Source organism: Cantharellus anzutake (assembly GCF_015039405.1).
Source record: "Cantharellus anzutake strain C23 chromosome Unknown EI90scaffold_17, whole genome shotgun sequence".
In the NCBI taxonomy this organism is placed as follows: domain Eukaryota; kingdom Fungi; phylum Basidiomycota; class Agaricomycetes; order Cantharellales; family Hydnaceae; genus Cantharellus; species Cantharellus anzutake.
The window spans coordinates 472,038-491,035 of NW_024066967.1; the positions used below are offsets into that span (position 1 = coordinate 472,038).

General features: G+C 47.7%; 1 protein-coding gene across 1 annotated transcript; it reads right to left on the reverse strand.

Moving 5' to 3' along the window:
- Positions 1 to 16,056: 16,056 nt before the first annotated feature.
- On the reverse strand, positions 16,057 to 16,437 carry EI90DRAFT_2820302 (uncharacterized protein; the record flags this gene model as incomplete). Its single annotated transcript, XM_039053569.1, has 1 exon — positions 16,057 to 16,437. A coding segment is annotated over one exon (381 nt), but the record flags the coding sequence as incomplete, so codon positions are not given.
- Positions 16,438 to 18,998: the final 2,561 nt, after the last annotated feature.

Below are 18,998 nucleotides of genomic sequence, written 5' to 3' on the forward strand. Positions count from 1 at the left end.
GGAATGGCCAACGGACGAGGCAGGAGGCAGTGTCAGAGTAGTCATGGGATGCTGTGCATGCATGCACTGCATACCCGATAAGGCTAGTGAAATGACTTGTTATCCCAGTCTGTTGTTATGAGTAGACTTTAGGTGCTCAACGGCAACACTCAGACACTAACAAGGGACTCAAGCTCAAGTAAGTATTGAAAGATATTATCCTTAGGTTTTGACTACGAGGTTTTATAGTACAATGGGGCTATGCTACAACTGGGATGGCGCACGGACAAGATGGGAGGTGGTGTCGGAGTAGTCATGGGATGTTGTGCATGCACGCACTGCATACCCGACTAGTGATATTCAACAACGGCATTCACTGTTGATGAGGATCAGGACCCTTCGCATCTCTCTGCACCCATCTAAGCTTTCTCCACGGACCCAGCAGAGGAAGATCCTGCAGAGAAGCAACCTCAGTTCATCCTATCTCTTGCACTCGAGGTTACCTTCACGACTCTTAATTTGTTCTTTCTAAGAACCTGCTTGACTCCTTTGTCAGAGAAAGCATATGTCGCAAGGTGTGAATCGGACTCAAGGAGTGACTGATTTGATTGTGGAGTTGGGGATTTGATGAGAAGAAATACATAGTATTGTGGTGAAATAGTGGGAAAATGAAATAGTCAATGGGACTGCAACAAGTCCAGAGTTAGCACAATGAAGTGGGCAAGGATAGCTAAGAGGAGCTCACATCATATCACGAGAAGCAAATTGACGTGCTATTACCGGCCGAAGGTGGATGAAAGTGAACAGTGAAAGTGCCTTTGCAAAATAGGTACAGATTGATCAGCGGCATCGTCGTCACCTTCGAAGCAAGAGGCAGCTGGATTTGAATCCCAGTCACTAGAGGTATGGGATCCTAACGTTGCAAGGTTGGCTTGTTGGCCACAGTGGCTCTTGCCCCAGAGCCAGGTATGAACCATTCCACTCCGCTCTTCTTTGCGCATCACTCTGACAAATTCCTCGACAATTGGCCCTGCTTTTCGAGTCAGATCATGACCTGCCATACCCCGCATCCAAACACCCTCATCCTTCTCAACTTGTTGGAGGATAGTTTCTCTGGCCTCAATGAGATAGTCTCCCAATTCATTGAAATGAGCTCGCAGCTCGGCAATCTTTGAACTCGTAAGTGTGAGAACCATGCAAGAAATAATGCCACCACACCTCATCCTCATCCGATAAATCACTGCCATGGAGATTCACAACCTCGTCATTGCCAGCAGGGGTGAGATTGGTGTTGTGTGAGGTCTTTGGGTAGCTCAGCACACAAGGCTGTAAGTGATACAAGTTTGTGTATTTTACGGTGGTGTGTAAGCAGTTACCTGGAGGTTCCCACTTGCCCACGTGACTATATGTATCTAATTTACATGTGGCTCGGGGTTCGGGGCTATTGCCCTGACATTCTCCCCCCTTGCATTGCATTTGCGATGCATACAAGGTTGATAGTGAATAAAACAGAGTTTTAATAATTGATTTACATTGAGTTTGGAATTATCAATGAGTGTTTTGTTGTCGCCACTTTAAAGTGGGCGATTTTGTACATGTCAGTGAAGAAAAGAGAGGGGGTTTAAGGAATGAATGAGTGTGGGCCGTTACTTTGAAGTGAACGGCGATACATTGGTATCGCAGGGAGAGAAAAAAAATGGTGGAGTTTGTCGAAAATGAATTTCGACCCAAAGGTTGTATGTCTTTGGTGTTCCTCACTTGTTCTGTGAGGGTTCGTGTGTAAGTGGTGTTTACACACGAGCGGTGGTGGATGTGGGTCTTTTGATGGAGTGGAGATTTCTGCAATTGTTACTTGCAGTTCCTTGCATACAGTATTGTGTGCAGGGCCTCGAGTTGGGGGAAGGTGTTTTCACAGGCGCCTCAATGGCATATTACCGTGTCACTTTCCCCTCTCTCAAGGGTGGAGTCATTGCCCCGGAGGAGGGTTTTCCTCCGGGTTGTTCATCTGGACATCCGATTGCTGCATCGGATGCAATGACATAGCCTGGGCTACATTGTCGGGCTGTGGGCTTGACGAAGTGGGTGCTCCCTGGGTGGGAGTGGGTTGTTGTGTTCCTGAGCTGCTTGGCTCAGGTGTAGAGTATGGTAGGTCTACCGTTCTTCCCATGGGGAAGGGTGGTCGTTGGGCTGGTTGTCCAGCACGGAGACTTGCATCTCTTTCCCGGTATTTGGAAGCTTTCGCTTCCCGTTCTGCAGTTCTTGCGGCACGTTCCTCAGGAGTCCTGAGTGGTTTGAACTGGGACTTTAAGTAGGCAGCTTTGCCTAGACTTTCCCAGGAGATTTTTCCCTTATTCTCTGGGGAATTATATTCCTCCGCGAGTCTTGCGATACTCGGGAGTCCCAAGAAGTATTTCTCGGTTTCCTTCGCTTTTTTGCGAAGGGTTCTGTGTACCTTGCTGCTTTTGAAGGCTGCTTCGGCCTGTTCGTACCAGTGTACGAATTCTTTCCCACTCATGCTTGTCCACCAAGCATATGCACCGTCATGCACTGCTTCTGACCCTGCTATTCTCCTCATGGGGAAGTTGGGGTCGATTGTTATGTTGACTGGAGCTTCGACTTTGCCGAACTCGTTGAGTTCAGCGTTCTCATATAGCATGTGGACACTTCCCTGCAGGGTAGCTTGCCCATAGGGTGCTGAGGTACTCAGCAGCCCGCCACCTCTGGCAGTGGTCCCCGTTTTAGGGTCTGCTGTCGGTTGCCTACCGCTCTCCCTCTTCCCCTCAACATGGGTTTGCCCCTCTGAGGGCAGGCCCTTATGCAACCCAGACAGGGTCGCCTGCCCACGGGGTGGCAGGATAGTCGGTGCCCCACCCCTTGATGTGCTAGTCCCCATGTGGGGTCGTGCCTCATGAGGCCCGGAACCGTATCCCCTCCCCCTGACCTGGGAGGCCCCCATCATGATGGGTTTGGCAGTGAGGTCTGCCAGTGCGCGTGCCTCTCTGAGCTCGTGTTTCAGTAATTCAATCTCCCTTTTTTGGAGATCGACTTCTCTCTCTGTGTCTTTCAGAGAGTCAAAGATGCCCTCAGCATCTCTTTGTGCTCTGTTGTATTCGCGCCTCCAGTGGGCGCAATTGTTACGGGGATGGGGGAAATTCCCCATTCCTCGATCCGTTCTTATAGTGGGAAGGCGAGAGTCATGTCTAGTTTGTACCATAACTGGAAGTGTAATCGATGAGTGGTCCCAGTCTGACCTGGGAGTGGGCAATCGAATTCCCATCAATCGCGATGGGTGATGTAGTGAGCTATTAAGGGATTGATGATTGATAGTCGGAGATATCAGGACAGAAGGGTCAGCCACGGATACTTGGCGCTCCTCAATGGAGCGTACCGTGTGCGAGGTCGCGACTGGTGAGATGGGTGAGAGCCTCGCGTAGTTGCCATCGGGTACTTGGCGTTCGCAGTGCGAACGTACCGGTAGCGGGTTGATATCGTAGGCGTGCAATGAGGGCTGACTATTAAGGCCTTCGGTGACTTGGCGTTCCCAAAGGGAACGTACCGTTGGCGGGGACATGTGATGACTGGCAAAGGAAGAAACAGACGGTAGATGGGCGGCTACTTGGCGTTCGCGTAGCGAACGTGCCGGCATCGAGGGTAAGTGGGCCTCATAGTGTTCACGATCACCCTGATCGTGATGGGACGTCGTATGTTGAGTACTGGGGGGAGAGCGGAGTGATGAAGACCCATAGGGTACAGGTTCAATAGGACGATACACACGTCGAGAGTCTTCGACTCTCGACTTCGAGTTCTCGCGGCGAGGGCCGTTAGAGGACTCGATATAACCCGACTTATAAGACATAGTGAGAGTTGTACAGTCACACAGGTTCAGTTGAATCACAGGGAGGGTTGTTACAGAAGACGGTACACGAGACAGTTGTAGAGCAGTTGTTAGTTAGTTAGCGGGAACCGCCTTCGGCGGTTTCCGTACATGACGCGTGACTATCTACAAATGGTAAGGTTGCGGGAAATCCCGCGAAACACAAACAACCTCGGCCAGCACCAAAACCCCAATGGGGAAAGCTTTGCACGAGAGGGGGAAAGGGGTAGAACGGGTAAGGAGGATAGGGTAGCGGGATAGAGGACGGAAAGGAGAAAGAGGGGAGGAGCGATAGAGAGGGGAAGTCTTTGACCATGCGACGGATATGGTCGTTGGAGACTCCGTATCCGTAACAGCAATGGTCGCAGGCATCTTCTGACGCCCTCGAGTTATCAGACCGTGCCCGTTTGGACGGTCTGGACAAGGAGCTGCTGTCGCTCCCTCGTCTCCCTCCTACGAGGGACTTCATCTCTTTCAGCTCCTCACGGAGCTAACCTGTCTGAGCAGCTACCGCTGACACGATGGCTGATTCCCAGCCTGCATTTGGCTGGGGTGTTGTTGGACCTGGGCCAAATTGGCTAATCCAGGGGTTGATCTGGCCAGGGAAGTTCCCTGGGGAGTATGCCTGGGGCTGCAGCAGCAAATGCTGCCCCTGGAATGGCGCTTGTTGCACCATCGGTGCAGTTTGCACCGCATATGGTTGGAAGCCTCTTTGGGGAGGCTGGGGGTATGCGGTGCCTGTTAGCAATGCGGATGGTTGTTGGTTCGCAGCACTCATTTGTGCTGCGTGCGTTGTGTAATCCATGGCACTTATCTGCACCTGGTGTTGTTGTTGTTCCGGGGAGCCTTGCTCCCCGGGTTGTCATATTTTGATATCTGGTGGTTTGTTTGGATCGAACCGAGGGTTGCCTCCCCCAGAGAACGACATTTTGTTGTTATGTTACTCGTGGTGGTGGGAGGGGTTTTCGTTCTTGCGTGCATGGGATCCGCCACAGTTGTGTGTTCTTTTGCACGTGAGCCTGTGGTTCACGTGGTCTAGGCGAGTTACTCGCCTAGCCCATGTGATCTCTAGTACATGGTGTGGCTGTCTGGGTGAGTTACTCACCCAGAACTTTCCCATGCTCTTGGCTGTGGGCCATCGTCCCTCGGCTTTACTTCCTCTGCCTCCATTTTTGGGGGCGTAGTGATGCCGAGAGTTCCCTGTCTTCTTTGATAGGGAGTTTTTCTGGTTCCCTTACATTTTGTAAGGTGAGGTACTCGTCCAGGTGGACGAGGTGGTTGCAATTTCCTAGGGGTTCCCATGTGGTGTCCCCTAGTTCCCATTTGACCTTAAACCAGAGTTCGTTGTGAACCCATGCGTGGTTTAGGATTTCGCAAACTACTGCTTCACGATCGGAGTCTTCCCCAAAATTGTAGAATATGTTTACTTCCCTATTTGGGAAGATTTCCTGGTCATTCGGCTCGTGAGGTACGAGCCGGGATACATGGAATCTTGGGTGGATTCCGCATTGTTCAAGTTGTGGTGGCAACTTGAGGACGTAGTTTGACGTCTCTGGAAATGTTTCCAGAATTTTGTAAGGCCCTATGTATAAGGGCTTTAGTTTTCCTGCCCTCCCTTTGGGTAGGTTCAGCTTATCTGTGGATAAGTATGCAAGCTCGCCTTTTCTCAAAGGTGGGTCTGGGCATCTTTTCTTATTTGCCTGGATTGTTTGAGCAGTGCAATTGTGTATTATTGCGTCATGTGCTGCCATGAGGTTTTCCTTCGCTTTTTGGGCGAAGTCATTTACTCCCGGGTAGTCCGAGAGTGGTGCTGTTAGGCACATCTTTGGCATATGGCCGTAGATTAATTCAAACGGGGCAAATCCTGTCGATGTGTTCAAGCTCGCATTGATCGCGAATTCCGCCATCGACAGTTTCGCTGCCCAGTCGCGTTGGTCTGGTCTAACCATCGTGCGTAGTATTTGTACTACTTTTTGTATCATTCTTTCCGCTTGGCCGTCGCCTTGCGGGTGGAATGCAGTTGTGAATTTCAACTGTACACCGAGTGTTCGGTGTAGTTCGTGCCAAAATTTTGACGTGAATTTTGAGTCTCGATCTGATATGATCGAGTGTGGTAGACCGTGGAGTCTTACAACTTCACGAAGAAATACAAATGCTAGTTCTAGTGCATTCGTTGTTGTCTTTATTGGAATTAGGTGGACATTGGACGTCAACCTACAGATGATTACCCAGAGGTAATCATATCCCAAGCTTGTTGGGAATGGACCTGTGAAGTCCATGGCTATTGATGACCATGGTGTCTCTGGGGTCAGGAGTGGGTGAAGCATTCCGGGATTTCTCCTGGTGCTTTTCTTTGTCGTTTGACAAGTTCCGCAAGACCTGCAGAACTTGTGGGTATCCTTTCTCATCGACTTCCACCAGAAGTGTCAACGGAGGGTTTCCACTGTTTTCTTGGATCCTAGGTGTCCAAGTGTTTCATGGATGTTCTCAAGGATTATTCCCCAAATGGACTTCCTTTCGTAGTTTCCTTTCGGGACTACTATTTGGGTCGTTCCTCCTTCTCCAAGTCGGGTTATCAGCCCATCTTTTATGGAGAAGTTTTTGAAATTCCCCGGGTTCTCTAGGATTTCCCAGTGGATCTGGCTTTTCAAGTATCCAGATTTTATTGCCTCAATGAGGTCTTTTTCTTCGAATTGTTTTCGAAGGTTCTCTTCTGGAGTTATGATTTCTTCCAGATTTTGGGCGCTCCCCCCTAGAGTTTCCTCTAGGTTATCACTCCCCCCTAGAGCTTCCTCTAGGGTATTTCTCGCACGTATCGCTGCGAGTCTCTTTCTCTCTGAGTTTTTACTCAGGGTACTGCTTAGTAGCAGTTCTTCGTATTCCTCGATTCTGTCGGGGATAATGTCTTCTGCATTTTTGTCCAGGTGGATGTCCGCCGACACATAGTCGTCGAAATGCAGATCCTCGTCCATTGACAAGTTGTAGTATCGTGAGAGTGCATCTGCCACTTTGTTTTTGTGGCCTTCCACGTATTTTATTTCACAATTGAAGCTTGCAAAAAAGGCTTGCCATCTCAGGTGTCTCCCTGAGTTGTGGTTTCTCACTTTGAAATATTCCAAAGCTTTGTGGTCCATGATTACTGTGAATTCACAGCCTCCCATGAGGTCGTCTTGCCATCTCATGAGTGCTTTGAGGACACCCAGTGCCTCGAGCTCGTAGGCGAAGTACCTACATTGTGTGTTGGTGAACTTTTTGGACATGAATGCGGCTGGGCAGCAAGTCTGCCACCTTTTGCCTTGTCCAATTAATGCACCCATGCCTGCTGGGCATGCATCTGTTATGACCCAGACGTGGAGTTTGGTCCTCTCTTCTTCTGAGAGGCTTCCCAGTGGGTTCCACTGGACGGGCTTCAGGATCGGAGCCCTGCATGCTAGATGTTTGATCTCGTCGAAGCATTTCTGGTGGAGTGGTGTCCACCTGAATGTCTGCTTGTTTGAGCAGATTGTTTGCAGTGGTCCTGTGTAACCGCTGACGTTTGGCATGAATATCGATAGATATTCTACCATTCCCAGGAATCTTAGGACTCCTGTGTGGTCTACTGGCTCTCGCCAGTGGCGGATTTTTTCCATTTTATCTGCTTGAGCGTTGTAGGAGAAATAACGGCCACACTATGGAAACCCATTATGGAAATATGCCAGAATTTTTACGAATTATTATGTCTATACACGATAAATCGAAAGAAAGAGAAATAGCAAAAATACTTCAAGCTTACCATCAACGAGACGGAATTCTCGGGGGAATTTATAGCAAATATTAAACCAAGAATTAGGACAATTGACCAAGATTTGACTATAAAAATAATCAGAGAACCTCCATGGAAACTACTTTCCCACATCCGCACATGTAGCCAAGGATGGAAGTACCATGGAACAAAGATTCCTCAGGAACTAATGCAAAAATCAAAGTCGTGTTTATAATAGGCAATGTAGATGTCCCCCAAACGGAACCAATGAGAGTAATTACAGGGGAAACTACCCATAAACGACGGAGATATGACTAAAACTCCTGCAAAACAAGGACAATGTCTAAAAGGCAAGTGCGAAGATTAACTAGTAACGACCGAGACAAGCTTGATAGCCCATTAGAAAGGAAGGGATCTAAACTTAATCCTCCCAAAGTTTCATAATAAAAGGATCATGCGTTAATGAGATATCCAATAATGGGAATAGCGACATCAAAAGTCCGAGCTCAGGGAAAAGACGATGTTTGCATAGGATCCATAATTAAAACATACAACGAAATTTACACAGAAATTATTAAAAATGGGGAACTATAGTTATGCAAATTTTCAGCCCAAACGGTCCAGCCGTTGTGAAGTTATACCCATGATGGGAATATAGAAATCCGCATCATGTATAATGACATGTGAGGGTGGCGATGTGCAGGGAACTGGCCATCAGAACCGAGATCCGCACTTCGGCAGATTGCGAAGACCAATTTCCGTCCAAATAAGGAAGAGCCCGGTCAAAACAAAGCATGGAAAGTGCAAAACAACCTTAGATCATGAGGGAAAAATCTGAAATAAATCACAGAAGCCCATATGAAAGAAATAAACACCCACGCATATCATAAATCCCGAACAATTAAACGAAAACGGCTCCCGCATATGAATGACTATGGGAACGACGCACATGATTACCGAATGTGCACACGAATCTTTGCTAACTCAACGAATACCAGGAAATGGGACACAATATTAGTACCATTGGAAAGGTGGGAATAAATAAAAATTTATGATACCAAGAACGTAAGAAAACATCCAGAAATGAATGAGATACAAGGACATGAAGTTAGAAACCTGAAAACATGTGGGAAGACAGCTTCAAGAGGTCCAGAGTCCTAAATAAAATAGATAAAAATATGATATCTTCAAGGACAACCTACTATAACAACCAACAATACATAAGGAGGATTAGGATGTGATAATACAAAGGGGAATCAGGGAATATGAACGAAATTCACGAAAACCACTAAACTATGACGGACCATGGCGGGAATTTTAGGGAACGATGTTCTAATGGAGTGGAGAGCTATAACACATTCGTTTGAGTAATTCTTGACTACTAGCAACTTTTTCTTTCAGTTTTAAACCTGAATAATTCACTCATTTATCATTTCAGTCTCATTTTAACTAAATGTCACTAAATAAAATTGGAATAAATCAGCTGAAGGGCTCAGCACAGCCGTACGCATAATAATGCGAAGTTTGAATTCAGAATCATCGAGTCATAGCAAATTTAATGGTATATATAGGGAATTTGAAATAGGTAACTGCAACAAATACAGCGCAGCCAAGTTCCAATTAACCATTAAAATAGCTTAGGCGAGGGAGGACAACAAGAATTCTAGGCGCAGTCTGACTGCAGTAGAACCGCAGTTCAGCGCAGCACAAGCGCAGTAGAACTATAGCATGAAAATTTCATTTTTTATTCAGTTTGAGAAAATACACTGTAAATAAATCCTGTAAATAGAAGGTAGAGCGTGAAAAAGGAAGGCGACCCAAGGAGTATAAAAGGGAGACCCTTTCTGCGACTTTTTGCCCCCTTAGAGAAGTAAGAAAATAGAGTATTATTTTTCTCAAGCATTTCTGGTTGTCACTCCAGTGTGAAAAAGTGATATACAGTTAAGATTGCCACTGTAGTAAAAGGCAGCAATAAAGGAGAGAAATATTAAGTAGATATTTCAACAGGAGAGCTGGTTAACACTCCAGATTTCAAAGTGTAAACACAAAACAGTTATTTTGCTACTGTTAAAACAAGCAATAAAATAAGACAAAAATAAAACAAACTCAAGGGACACTCCAGACACAATCCAAATCCATTAACTGATTAGAATCTTTGAAACTTCACCAAGTAGAAGATTAAATCCAAATTAAAACAACACTACACAGAATTACACCTAGACAAATTAAGAAATTTCAATAAAGAAACAGCTCCGCAGGGCTCGGTTTATCTGTAAGTCAATTCCCAGGAACTTTAAAACTAACCCATAAAAATAGAATTAGCCAAAACACTCGGATTGGTACTATATTTACAATAAATAACATTAGTACACTTCCCCATCCTAACTAAAGAACCAGGGAACAGCTTGGTGGTGGTCTCGTTTGAACCTCCCAACTGACCTTCCTTCGTTCTCTCCTTCAGCGTGGATGCCCTGTTCGTCCACTCGGCTTCCTAGAACGCCTAGGATTGGGGCAAATGGCTGGAATTTTTCCGGCTTATGTAGAATTTCGCCCCTTTTAGGTGAGTGAATAACCACAATGGTGCTTTATTGTGGTTTTCCACCAAGCTTGTGCTGGTGAATATATCGTCGAACCAGACGTGTAGGCGTCTGCCTACTTCTCCTCGTAGTTCCCAGGTCAGTGTGTGCTGGAAGGTGCAGGGAGCGTTGCAGTCTCCTTGCTGCATCATGTTCGAGTTGTACATCCCATGGGGCATGGAGAATGTTGTCCTATGGACGTCGTCTGGATCCACACATATTTGTTCATACGCGTCCGACATATCGATCTTGGATCGGTATGTTGCTCTGGCGACTGATTCTTGGATCAGTCGCATGTCTGGCATTGGTGTGATGTCGAGGATCGTGTTTGAGTTATGGTTCCTCACGTCTATTACCGTGCGCAAAGATCCATCTGCTTTGTGAATGCACAGTAGTGGACATGCTCGCTCGCTGTTCACAGGATACCACCATCCTGCTTTTACATAGCGATCTATTTTGGTCGCTAGTGCTTCCTGCAGTGCTGCAGGACATCTCGGGGTGTTTTCCCGAAATTTCTTGTTCGGATCCTTTCAACGGGATTCGATGGTTCACCTCCCTCAAGGGAGGCATTTCTAATGGTGCTGGCGCCATTACAGTTTCAAATTTTTCTCTCCACCACTCCCTGAGTATTTCGAACTCTGGGTTGTTCATTGTCAGGGCACGCCACCGTCGCTGCCGCTGCCACCTCCTTTCCTTTCGTCTCACCCTCTCTTTCTCTCTTCTTTCCCTCTTCTCTTTTTTCTATCTTTATACAGATGATCTCTCTCTTTCTCTCCTACACTTGTAGCACGGACACACCCAATGCTGAGCACCCCGTAGGGGCACCGCCACGCCGGACGCGCTGCACACTCCTACTTGTATTTCCCCTCCAACACTCGGGATCGACCGCGGAGCCACCCACGGTAACCCGGCTTCGTCCGAAGGTGACGTGGCACTCCCATGTGACCCGTTCACACCTGTATATAAACTAAGCCGAAGCAGGACCGAAGAAGTAACCTTCTTCTCATTTCCCGCTTCAGGCAAGTACCCTAGTTTAGTCTAGCTTCCCACCCTAATAACAATGCATTTCCCGCTTCAGCCTAAGAAGCCACACAGGGACGTAAGCCTGAGTAAGGGCTATCCACTATACGGTCTCACCGCCCCGCCGCTGCCTGGGCTGCTAGTGCCGAGCGTTACGCCGCTACCCCCGCCTTCCTCAAGCTGTCCCTGACATTCATGGAGAGACCTTCCAGGTGTGGTATGTCTGGAAGTTCTAGTTCTTCCGGACTAGGATTGGGCCAACCTTCAGGGTATTTTCTTTTGATTACCCTGAGGTGTGTTTCAATCCCGCCTCCCTGTCAGGGGGGCTTCTTTTTTGGTTGTTCTCGGGCTCTTGCTCGAGTTTTCCATCCATGTGATCTCGTCACATGGTCTTCACTTATTCCAAGGGTGTCTATGTTGCCCTTGTTCACCGTTCTCACTTTGTGGGACCAGAAGTCTAAGCTTACCTGGTTTTTGTTTAACCAGGGGTGCCGAAGATGGCATCGTATCTGTCGATGTTAATTACATCGAAGTAGTGTTTTTCTATTTGGCCATTGATCTCAACGTCCACATTGGTTCCGAACAGGATCTGTGATCTTGTTCCTTTCGTCCCCATTTGAAGGACGACTGGGTTCTCCAATTGGAGAATTGGGATGTGGACCGTGCGGACAAAGTCCGGCGATAAAGCGTCCATTTCGGCTCCACTATCGAATAGCGCATAGGCTTTTATGCCTGCTATTTTTATGTGAGCTGTTAGCATTCTCTTCATTGAGAGCGGTCTGTTTGCGGGGTATTTTCCCGCATCTTTTGAGATGCGGAATTTCGCATCAAACAAGGGGGACTGGGTTTCGATGGGCTTTTGGTCCTTCTTCCCTTTGTCCTTGTTTTCCTTGGGTACTTTGGTGTATTTCCCCAAGGCGTCTTTTCTTGGTGCTTCCACCAAGGCTTTGGCGACTTTTTCGTCTGCCGTGTTTTCTAACTGGTGTGCTACAGCCAGTTTGATTTTATAATTTATGTCATCGTGATCGACGACTGACATTGGGCCCATCCTTATGGTCCCAACGTTGACTTCCTCACCCTCTGAGTCGGGTGAGTATTGAGGTCCTTTGTATGGGTCCTCTACTTCGAAGCTTGATGCTTCGGAGTTACCAGAGTTGTTCTCTGGTTTCTCATCTGATGAGCCTTTCGACTCTTCATCCGTTGAGTTCACGATCTCCATGGCAGCTATGCGCCTTGGTTTTTCATCGCTCGTTATATTGTGTCTTGGGCAATCTTTCGTTTGCCCTATTTTGCTGCATTTGCCGCAAATTGGAACTGACTTTTGGTCAGTTTTCCTCGAGTTTTTCGAGGATGTATCCTCTTTCCATCTGGGTTTCAGCTCTTCCACCTTCTTTCCTGATGGGAGGGCTCTGCCGTGGCTCATGGTTGCCGTGGTAGTTGTTCAGGTATAGTAACCTGATTTGTAGGCTGAAGACATCTTCAGCCCGTCAATTATCTCGTCTACACGAGATATTGCTTTTAACATCTCTTCGTTTGAGGAGAAGTCTGCTCTGATTCTATCATGAGCAATCATTTCCCTCTTCCATTCGAGGGAAATGTAGTTTAGGAACCTGGCATTGAAGGATGCCTGGTCTGGCGGCGTCACCATCTGGGACGCTGCTTTTGACAGTTCTAAGTAGAACTGTTTTAGGCCTTTTTCCACTTCGTATTTGACGTTGCGGTATTTCTTTGTCGCATTCAACACGGCGGAGGCTTTGATGAAGGTTCTCATCAATATGTTGAGAACTTTGAGGAACATGCCCTCATCTCCTCTGAGGTGAGTTTCGTCTCGGAGTCTAATTCCGAGGTCGAATGCAGGCCCCCCTAATCCACGAATCAAGCAGTCCAGGTGGACTTCGTCAAATTGGGGACCTTTGCATCCTCGTGAGGCGAGGAATCCCAGTAGTTCTGTGAACCACTGCCAGAACGATTCCATGTCGTTCTCCCCTGACCATTTCTTGTCAGGGAATGCCAGCCCATTCTTTAGGGCTTCTGGCTTCACTCCTTCTGGGTAGGGAGTGAGTATTCTCACTTCGGCCATTCTTATGGCCTTTTTGTACCATTTCTCCAGGTACTCTTCTTGCTCCCCTGCCTTCACAGGGTCGCTATCCAATGGAGATCTCTCCTTTGGGGGGGTTTTTGCTGGGGGAAATCTTCCTCGCAGCATTTCTTTGGTTTCAGGCGTATTCACCTGAAGTTGTATTTGTATTCTCTCATTGTTTTGAGAGGGTGTGAATGAGTTACCTCTCTGTTCGAGAGGTCCATCATAAGTGGACATTTGGCCGAACCTTTGGTACATGCCAATTCTCCTCCTAATCTCTGAACGATGCCTTCTTTCGGCATCGTCTTCTCCTATCCTTGGGAGAAGGATCTCCTTAGCATCTCTGTCAAGTTGCTGATGATATTCCAGTGTGCTTTCACTGGTGGTTCTTTTCATGAATTTTTCACGAGTTCTATTTATGTCCTGGACCGTGGTCCAGGGGTGTTTATTTGTTTCCTCACTTTTTTGTGAGAAATTTATTTCCTTCAGCAAGTCTGTTTGTTCGCTGATTTTTTCAGTCAACGGGTCGATTGTGTTGGCCATTCTTTCTAGAGTTATCTCTAGACGAGCCGTGCTATTATGGTTCGTTTCCTTGATCTTTTTTTGGATCGAGTTTATCGCGTTTATTATGCACGATTCCTGGTTTTCCAGGAGGAAGTTTGGTTGGGCGAGCAGAGACTCTCCCCAGTTGACATTTCCGCTTCTGGGGGTTCCAGAATGGGTTCTTGGAGTGAACACTCCACACTCGCTTTGTTTAGGCGAGGCCGTTGCGGAGGGTGCTTCCCTTTCATAGAGGGGTCTGTTCGCTGGTTTTTCCTTACTTTTACGTAAGGCTTCCTCAGTGAACTCCCTCATTTCAGTTCGCCTCCTCTTCATTATCTCGGAGACCTCATCCAAGGTTGGCGACCTTGCCTTGTCTGGCATGGTGTGTGGGAGTGTAAACAGCGGAAGTTCTTTTGGAGCTTCCCTGCTCTGGGAGATCCTGCTCTCAGGGCGTATCTTCGCACCTTCTCAGGCTGAAAGCCTGAGAAGAAGTTGATCTTCACTTTCTGTCCTCCATTCAGATGGAACCTGGAACAAGTCCAGTAGTTTTTCGGATAGCCGATGCGGGGGCTCTTCCCTTTGTTTCCCTTTGTCTGCCTTTGGGGCTTGACTTGGGGATGTGAGGGGGGACTCCAGGGGATAGTGGGGCCCTGGAGTTTCCTGCGACTCTATCTGATCAGCTTTTTGGGCTGATCGTTCAGCACTTACGTGTTTTTCGCGCAAGTCGATCACCTCGTGAGGAGGTGAGGGATCTTCCCCAGCTTGGGTTAGATTGGTGTGTTGTGGAGTTCTGGGGGTAATTGGCCCCGCACTTACTCCACGTAAGTTTCTAAAGCCTTCAGGGACCAGCCCTGAAGTGGTAGCTAATGCCGGATCATGTTGATCCTCATCGTCGTCTGACAACGGCTTTTGGTTTGAATCTCCCATGATGGGAGATTGCGGTTTCTTAATAAACTGCTCGTTTCTTTTTAGTGTCGCTGCAGATGCGACCTTGCCCTTGCGGGCGTGTTTAGGTGCCATAGGCGCTTCCGAGTCAGATGTTAAGATTGTAGAGTTGTGGGTTGTGTTGTAAAACACACCTCATGCACTTAAAAAAGTGTGAGGTCTTTGGGTAGCTCAGCACACAAGCCGTAAGTGATACAAGTTTGTGTATTTTACAGTGGTGTGTAAGCAGTTACCCGGAGGTTCCCGCTTGCCCATGTGACTATATGTATCTAATTTACATGTGGCTCGGGGTTCGGGGCTATTGCCCTGACATGTTGACATCCATGCGCACCTGAATCAAGATGTCAGCATGAGCGATTGAAGTGTCATATTTTACCTTTTTAGCTGAGTGATCCAAATCTTGAGTCGGATCTGCTAAGGATGAGTGAGTGCACTTGATTTGTTTGGCAGCTTGGTCACGGTTCCGGAGGTGAGTATGCTGATACAGGGGCATAACACGACACCGGTAGATATCTGTCAGGGCACACCCACCTCACCCAGCTCCACCCAGCTCCACCTGGCTCCACTCCACCCGCTACCCCTTCTCCCCCTTCCTATCTCCTCCTCCCTCCACTTCCCCCTCTTCCTATTTCTTCTCCGTCTCATTCTCTATTCTTTCTATTTCTATTTACATGGACGACTTCCCTTGATCGATGTACTACTAACCCACCCATGACCCATGCATGACGCACCCAACCCTGGATGCCCCGGACAACCCCCAGGTACACCCAGCACACGCGCCTGCAGCGGATCCCTTTGGGATCCCCCATGGGGATACCCGGGTGGCTGGGGCTGTGCATGGGGACGATGTGGCAACTCTCATGTGACCTGAGCACCATGTATATAAACATACCTGGGGTGGGAACCAGAGAAGCAGTCTTCTTCTCACTATTCCCACTTCAGGGACACTCGCCTGCGCTGGATCTGTCCCCGTATGCGCCCGCTTCATACCCCACCGGGCCCTCAGCGCTGGGCGATATACCCGGACGCTCTCGACCCCGGACCGGTCCCTGACAATATCCTCCCAAAATTCCATAGGAGGTTTCCCAGCAGAATGTATGAGGTGTTTTCAAAGGTGAAATGTGTTGGTGGCTTGTGCACCACAGTGGCAGGTCCAGTCTTTGATGTCGGTATTATAGTTGTGGCTGCTGATGGGCCTCTTTTCAAGTTCATTCCAAGCAGACTTGAAAGCTCGCTGCCAAGTTGTGAGGGGGCAGCTCCTGCCAAGGCACCAGTCAGGCTCAAGAAAGTGGGATGTATGAATATAGGAGTTAATGGTGGAATAGACAATGATGTAAACAGTCTGATCGAGCGGTGAGCGTGTTTTGAATCGAAGATAGCCATGTTTTAGACGCTTCCAGTGATTTTCAGTGATCATGGTTGTGCAGACATGAGAGAGACGAGATTCACAGGAGGATCGTGCCCAGAGATCCCATTTGCTGTACCAAGAATTCCAAAGATAGGCCCAAGCCTCTGTCAGACCATGCTCCCGGCAAAAAACATACATGTCATAGACACAGGCACGTTGGATGTCCCTAGAGTTCTCGAAGTTGCTGGAGGGTGATGGGAAGAATGGGTGATGGCAGAGGTGTTGAGTGAATTTCCGAAGGAGTTGCCAATGGTGTGCCTCGGGGCAGAACTCATATGCAGGGTCAGTCACGCACTTTTCCCCTGCTTCCAACTCATACTCTGGGGCATCATCACAGTCCTCACCATCCGACTGGGATTCCAACTCCTCTGCATCACTGTCCCTACCATTCTCGGCACTCCGCGTGCCACATCTGGCTTTTTTGAGCATCAAAAGCGCATTTTCTAGCTCATCTAGATGGGGATCATCTCCATCCTCTGAGACATTGTCATTGTCGTCAATTTCACCCCCAATGTGGGCGTCTAAATCTATTGTGGCATCTTTTAATTATAAGGATCAGAAGCAATATTGCACATACCATCTCTCGGACTGCTTCCCTGATCATGATCACTCGCCACCTCACCACCATCCAGTGCTTGTTTCCTCTTCAGTTTGAGCACCACCATGGCTCTAGGTGGTGCATTTCATACTATCAATCTATCTCCAAGCTGAACACGGAGTGTTGCAATAGTTTCCTTTGCAATGACAATCTGGTTTGCTCGTTGATGCTTTGTGCCGCTTTGTTAGTAATTTACATGGGATTCAACACCTACATCGCTTCCTGACAGCTCATGTCGTTGTCCAACTGGGACAAAGTATCTCTCAATGAATTCAAACCGACTTTGGGCACAATCCACTGCATATGGTGCTGGTGTGCGTTTCCGCATTGCAAGTCGCTTCTTCACTGCCCGAACAACATGCCAGTAACACAGTTGATAATTGGCTTCAGGCCAAACCAGCTGGAATGCATTTATTTCTGAGTAGTCTTTGTCGGAAAGGGTGAAGTGTGGCTTGATCCTCCCTTCTTCGTGGAAATAGTGCATCCACTCAGCCAAAACATCGTGCTTTGCATTCTGTGGAGGGCCTTTGCGCTTTGGGCGAATGAACAGCCATCCCAATGGCAAGCCTGACCCACATGCCTCCCCCATTAGAACAAACAGCTCCCAATCACCACCCACACACTTCCCTGGTAAGCCAAAGAATTGAATTTGCTATAATTTGGGCGAAGTTTATAGTACACTCACAACTTGAATCCATCAACACTTCTCGGATGTGGGGGCCCCAAGTTTTTAAGATGTGAGGTACCAAAAACGCAAGTGCCTCATATTGATCCTGGCCCTTCATTGGAATAGCCGATACCCTAGGTAACCCTGACATGAGCTTCTCCATTGATGCTTGCTCAAGGACTTTTTGGGCCAATATAACAGGATCTTGGTCAAGATGCCATTTTTTTTTATCTGCATTTTGCCAAATGGTGAATGCAGACTTCCGCGTGAATTGGATTGGGTGGTAATTGGCAAGAATCTTGGTCCAAATCTGTGTAAGCATATTAAATGAGGCCTCTCTTCAAGAAATGCCGAGGTTACTCACATCCTCGAATGTCTTTGAGTCATTAACCTCAATCAACCTTTGCACAGCCAGAGGCACCTCAACCCATTCATAGGGGACATGACTCATGGTGTGAGTTATTTGGACACCTGCACATGTTTGGTCCCAAATATCCTGGATATCAATAACAAGCCATCCTTTACAGGGAAAGGTGTCCATTCGGCAAGTGTCACAGTGCCATGATGGGTCATTGTGTTTTCGGTGGTGCTTTTGTGTTGATGAAAATTGTGCACAATGGAACGTGTATTGGTGAAGAGCACCTGAAAGACCTTTCCTAACGTTGTGCTTGTGGTAACTGTCACTGGTTGGTAAGTACAAACTATAAAATGGGGAATGAATGTGGGTGTCGACTGACCACCAACGGTATTTGGTAGATTCGGATATCATGCCAGCCAAATACTTTGCATACAAAATAAAGTATTGGTGTCGGTCAGGGCCAAGTTCTGCTGTGGGGAGCAATGATGCAGCCAGTTGGGTAGAACTTGAAGTATCGTCCTGGAAGTCTTTAAGAGGAAGGGTAACATTCTGTTCAAATTTTAGTGTAGTTGGGTTGGATGTAGTTACATGCTCAAGGATCTCTGGATCCTTAAGCTTACTGAGGAACTGTCGGGGGGAAGTCAGGGATTGAAGGAAGGTAGTCTCTTTCTGCTTCTGCTGTGAATCTTTCTGCTTCTGCCGTGCATCTTTTTTCTTGGCTGTGAGCTCCATTGTTACAGGAATGGAGTCTCTCGCGACCATGTCGACTGAACGTCCACCATGGCGGGTCCTCCTTCTGTATATCTTCCCTTCTCTTTGTTACCTTCTCCCTGCTACTCCCCTTTCTACACGTTCACTCCACGCTAAGCTTTCCCTTATCGGGTTTTGGTGCTGGCCGGAATATTTATTCTATTTTGCGAGACTTCTTGCGATCATTTCTTATTCAATAGTTAGCGTCACGTTTATGTACGGCAAGAGCCGAAAAGATGGAACCTAACGAATAACACATCACCCTCTGCTGTGCAACAACTGTAAACCTCCTTGTGCCAACACTGTATCGTCTGTGTAAGATTGTGTATGTCTCGGTCGTCGTCTATATGGGTCATCCCTGCCGAGGTTGACGACTCTAGCCACAGATCATCGAGTTCGCGCGTGACTCAACTCAGGTATGCGCAATCACCTTTTGCTGCGACTCATGTCGTTCGCCC